A 2,678-nucleotide genomic window follows, 5' to 3' on the forward strand; every position below is an offset into this window, starting at 1 on the left:
CGACCGACGTTGCCGTGCGCCACCCTTCGCTGCCGTGCGCACCTTTGCCGTGCGGGATAGCTCTACCGCGCACGGCAAAGCCCCCTACAGGCACGCCCCCAGGAGCTCCCAGGTCTACAGGCTGCCGCCACGTGGCTCCTTTGCCGTGTGCACACACACGGCAAAGGGCCCTGTTTTTTTCATTTTTTTGCTGTTTTTTGCATATTCCCTGCATTTCAATTATAGCAATTGACAATAAAGCATATACAACATATAATCTTCAACATAACATCACCAAACACTACGGGAACACCACAAATACATCAAACACACATATTCATGCATACAATGCATTACATAGAGTCCATAGTCCATCCACACAAGTTACATAGAGTCCATAGTGCAATGTCCAATATTACAATCCATTACAAGCATACAATCCGACAAAGTGCCATCAACCTTGTCCTCCTCCGCTTCCGCCGGCCTCATCGTCATTTCCTTGTGACATATAATCTATAAGGTTGATGGAATGAACATTTGCATTTGCATTTGCATATTGAACACTTGAACAAGTACAAGTAGCGGGTTGGGCACAAGAGGACTCACCGCGGTTCATGCTCCGGATGATGTTCAAGTTGTTCACGGTGAGAGGTGTCCCCGGGCTCTGAGTGTGCGGTGGCGGCATCCACGACATGGAGTAAGGTGGAGGAGCAGGAATACTCCCCGGTGGAGAAGACAGAGCCGTCTGGCTCATCAGCCAGCTCATCTGTGCCTGCTGCTGTTGCATCTGCAGCATCATCTGTGTCTGCTGCTGCTGATACTCCAGAATCTGCCGCTCCATGTTCCGTGCGTGCTCCTGGGCCGCCTGCTCCTTTTCTGCCATCTCCGCCTACGATGTGTTGCCGCGATGTCATTAACATTTCAATGGAAAGCATGTGCATGTAAAGGAAAGGTAGAGGCCGGAGGAAGAACATACCCGTAACCGCTCGACAGCTAGATCCGAAGCCCGTGGCCGGGGCTCTACCTCAGGCTGGCCGCTCTTACGACCACGACGGATCTGGCGGAGAGAGGGAACCGTCGCTGGGTCGACAACCCCGTCACCAAACCATAGGCGGCCATGCTTCAAGCCTTCTCCCGCAAGCACCGCAACCTCAGGGTCAAAGTCCTCGGCCTCTGGGTTGGCTTCCTCGCCGTACTTCTGCTTGAACTTGGAGACATACGACGTGCACTGGGTCTCGGATTGCGGGTTAACCCACACGGACCCCGTCTTAGGATGCGGCGTCTTCCTTTGCTTCATCTTCTTTAGCACGGCAAAGACGTTAGGCTTCGCTCCTGTCCTCACTTCCTGCAAAAGAGAACATGTAATAAAGTGAAGTGGCACACCCTTGCAGAGTTAGCAAATATATAAAATGAATTCAAAGAATGAAGGAACCATTAATTTGCTCACCTCGTTCTGCAGGTGAAGAGAGATGGGGATGCTGCCTTGGATATGCGATCCACCTCGCATCTCTGCCCGCTTCTTCTTGCCCTCCTCGTGCTTCTTGAGGTACAGGGGGCATGTCCACCACATGACCATCGCAAGGAAGCACCTGTCGTCTGCGCCGACGTACTGAGGAGGGTTCTACATGCACAAGATAAACCCATTATGGTAAAATAAACTACATGGCGATTAAGAAATCAATAACACATAAATGCAAATACCTGCATGTACTGCCACGGCTGCATGAGCGTGTCGCGAGCGTCCTCCTTAGTCATGTGGATGAAGCGGTCGGCGTGCCAGTCGCGGACGCACTGAACACGTGCCTCGTAGTGCATGCCAGTCACCCTCTTACTTGCAAGCTGGTGAAGGACATCATCGCACACATTTTCCTTGCCCTCGGCCTTCTTGAAGTATTTCTGCAACCATGCACATAGGTAAAACAAGGGGCATTAGTGCAATTATTGTCAACCAAGGAGAGTGTATGAATGGTAAGAAGTCAAAAGTCACGTACCCAAAATTTGCCAACAACGCAGTCCGCCAAGGTGCCGCGGCCAAGAGCATCTTCCGCGAGGCTGTAGTGCCACCACCTCCAAGCTACGTCGCAGCCACCACTAGGGAGATTGACTATCCCAGGGAAATACCTTCTAAGTAGGCCCCCAAGGATGTTCGAGTACCCACGTGGCGGCTTCTGCGACGGGTCTTCATACGTGAACGAGCTACACCATGAAACGACAACATCAATATGTATGTGATAATAATTTTGATAATGACAAAATTGCGATAACGAAATGCCAAAAATTAACATGTACCTCCTTCCATAGGGCACTAGAACAACATGGCTGTAGCGCCAGTGCTTCAGCGCGGGGAGCTGTGTTCTCCCACGCCGATATGGCCTCCTATCACGTGGTCTCAGCCTCTCCAAAGCTGGAACGTACTCATAATCCGGCGGCGCATTCCAAACTAGGTTTGGATCAGGATCGAACGGTAAGTTCCCCAACCCCTCATCCTCTGAGAGGTCCTCCTCGTCCCCCTCCTCCTCCAGGTCCTCCCCACCCCCTCCTCCTGGTCCTCCCCAATCCCCTCCTCCTCCTCCTGGTCCTCCCCACCCCCGTGGTGCTCCTGGTCCTCCACCTCATCATCATCATCGGCTGCGGGAGGGGGGCTAGGACTAGGAGTGAGTACCCGCGTCGCATTCTTCCTACGCGGTCGCACGTGCACT

General features: G+C 52.5%; 1 protein-coding gene across 1 annotated transcript; it reads right to left on the bottom strand.

Moving 5' to 3' along the window:
* Nucleotides 1-433: 433 nt before the first annotated feature.
* LOC127312545 (uncharacterized) lies at nt 434-1,145 on the bottom strand. Its single transcript, XM_051343074.2, has 3 exons — nt 956-1,145; nt 586-868; nt 434-492 (listed from the first exon to the last, which is right to left on the bottom strand). Exons 2-3 carry the CDS (start codon nt 860-862, stop codon nt 434-436), a joined length of 336 nt encoding a protein of 111 aa, XP_051199034.1. The 5' UTR covers nt 863-868; nt 956-1,145.
* Between the last annotated feature and the right edge of the window lie 1,533 nt (nt 1,146-2,678).

This window comes from Lolium perenne, chromosome 7, assembly GCF_019359855.2.
Source record: "Lolium perenne isolate Kyuss_39 chromosome 7, Kyuss_2.0, whole genome shotgun sequence".
In the NCBI taxonomy this organism is placed as follows: Eukaryota; Viridiplantae; Streptophyta; class Magnoliopsida; order Poales; family Poaceae; genus Lolium; species Lolium perenne.

Coding starts and splice junctions, on each gene's coding strand:
- LOC127312545 (XM_051343074.2), bottom strand. CDS start 862: ATGGCAGAAAAGGAGCAGGCGGCCCAGGAGCACGCACGGAACATGGAG. Junction 493..585: donor CATCCGGAGCATGAACCGCG/GTGAGTCCTCTT, acceptor TCAACCTTATAG/ATTATATGTCACAAGGAAAT.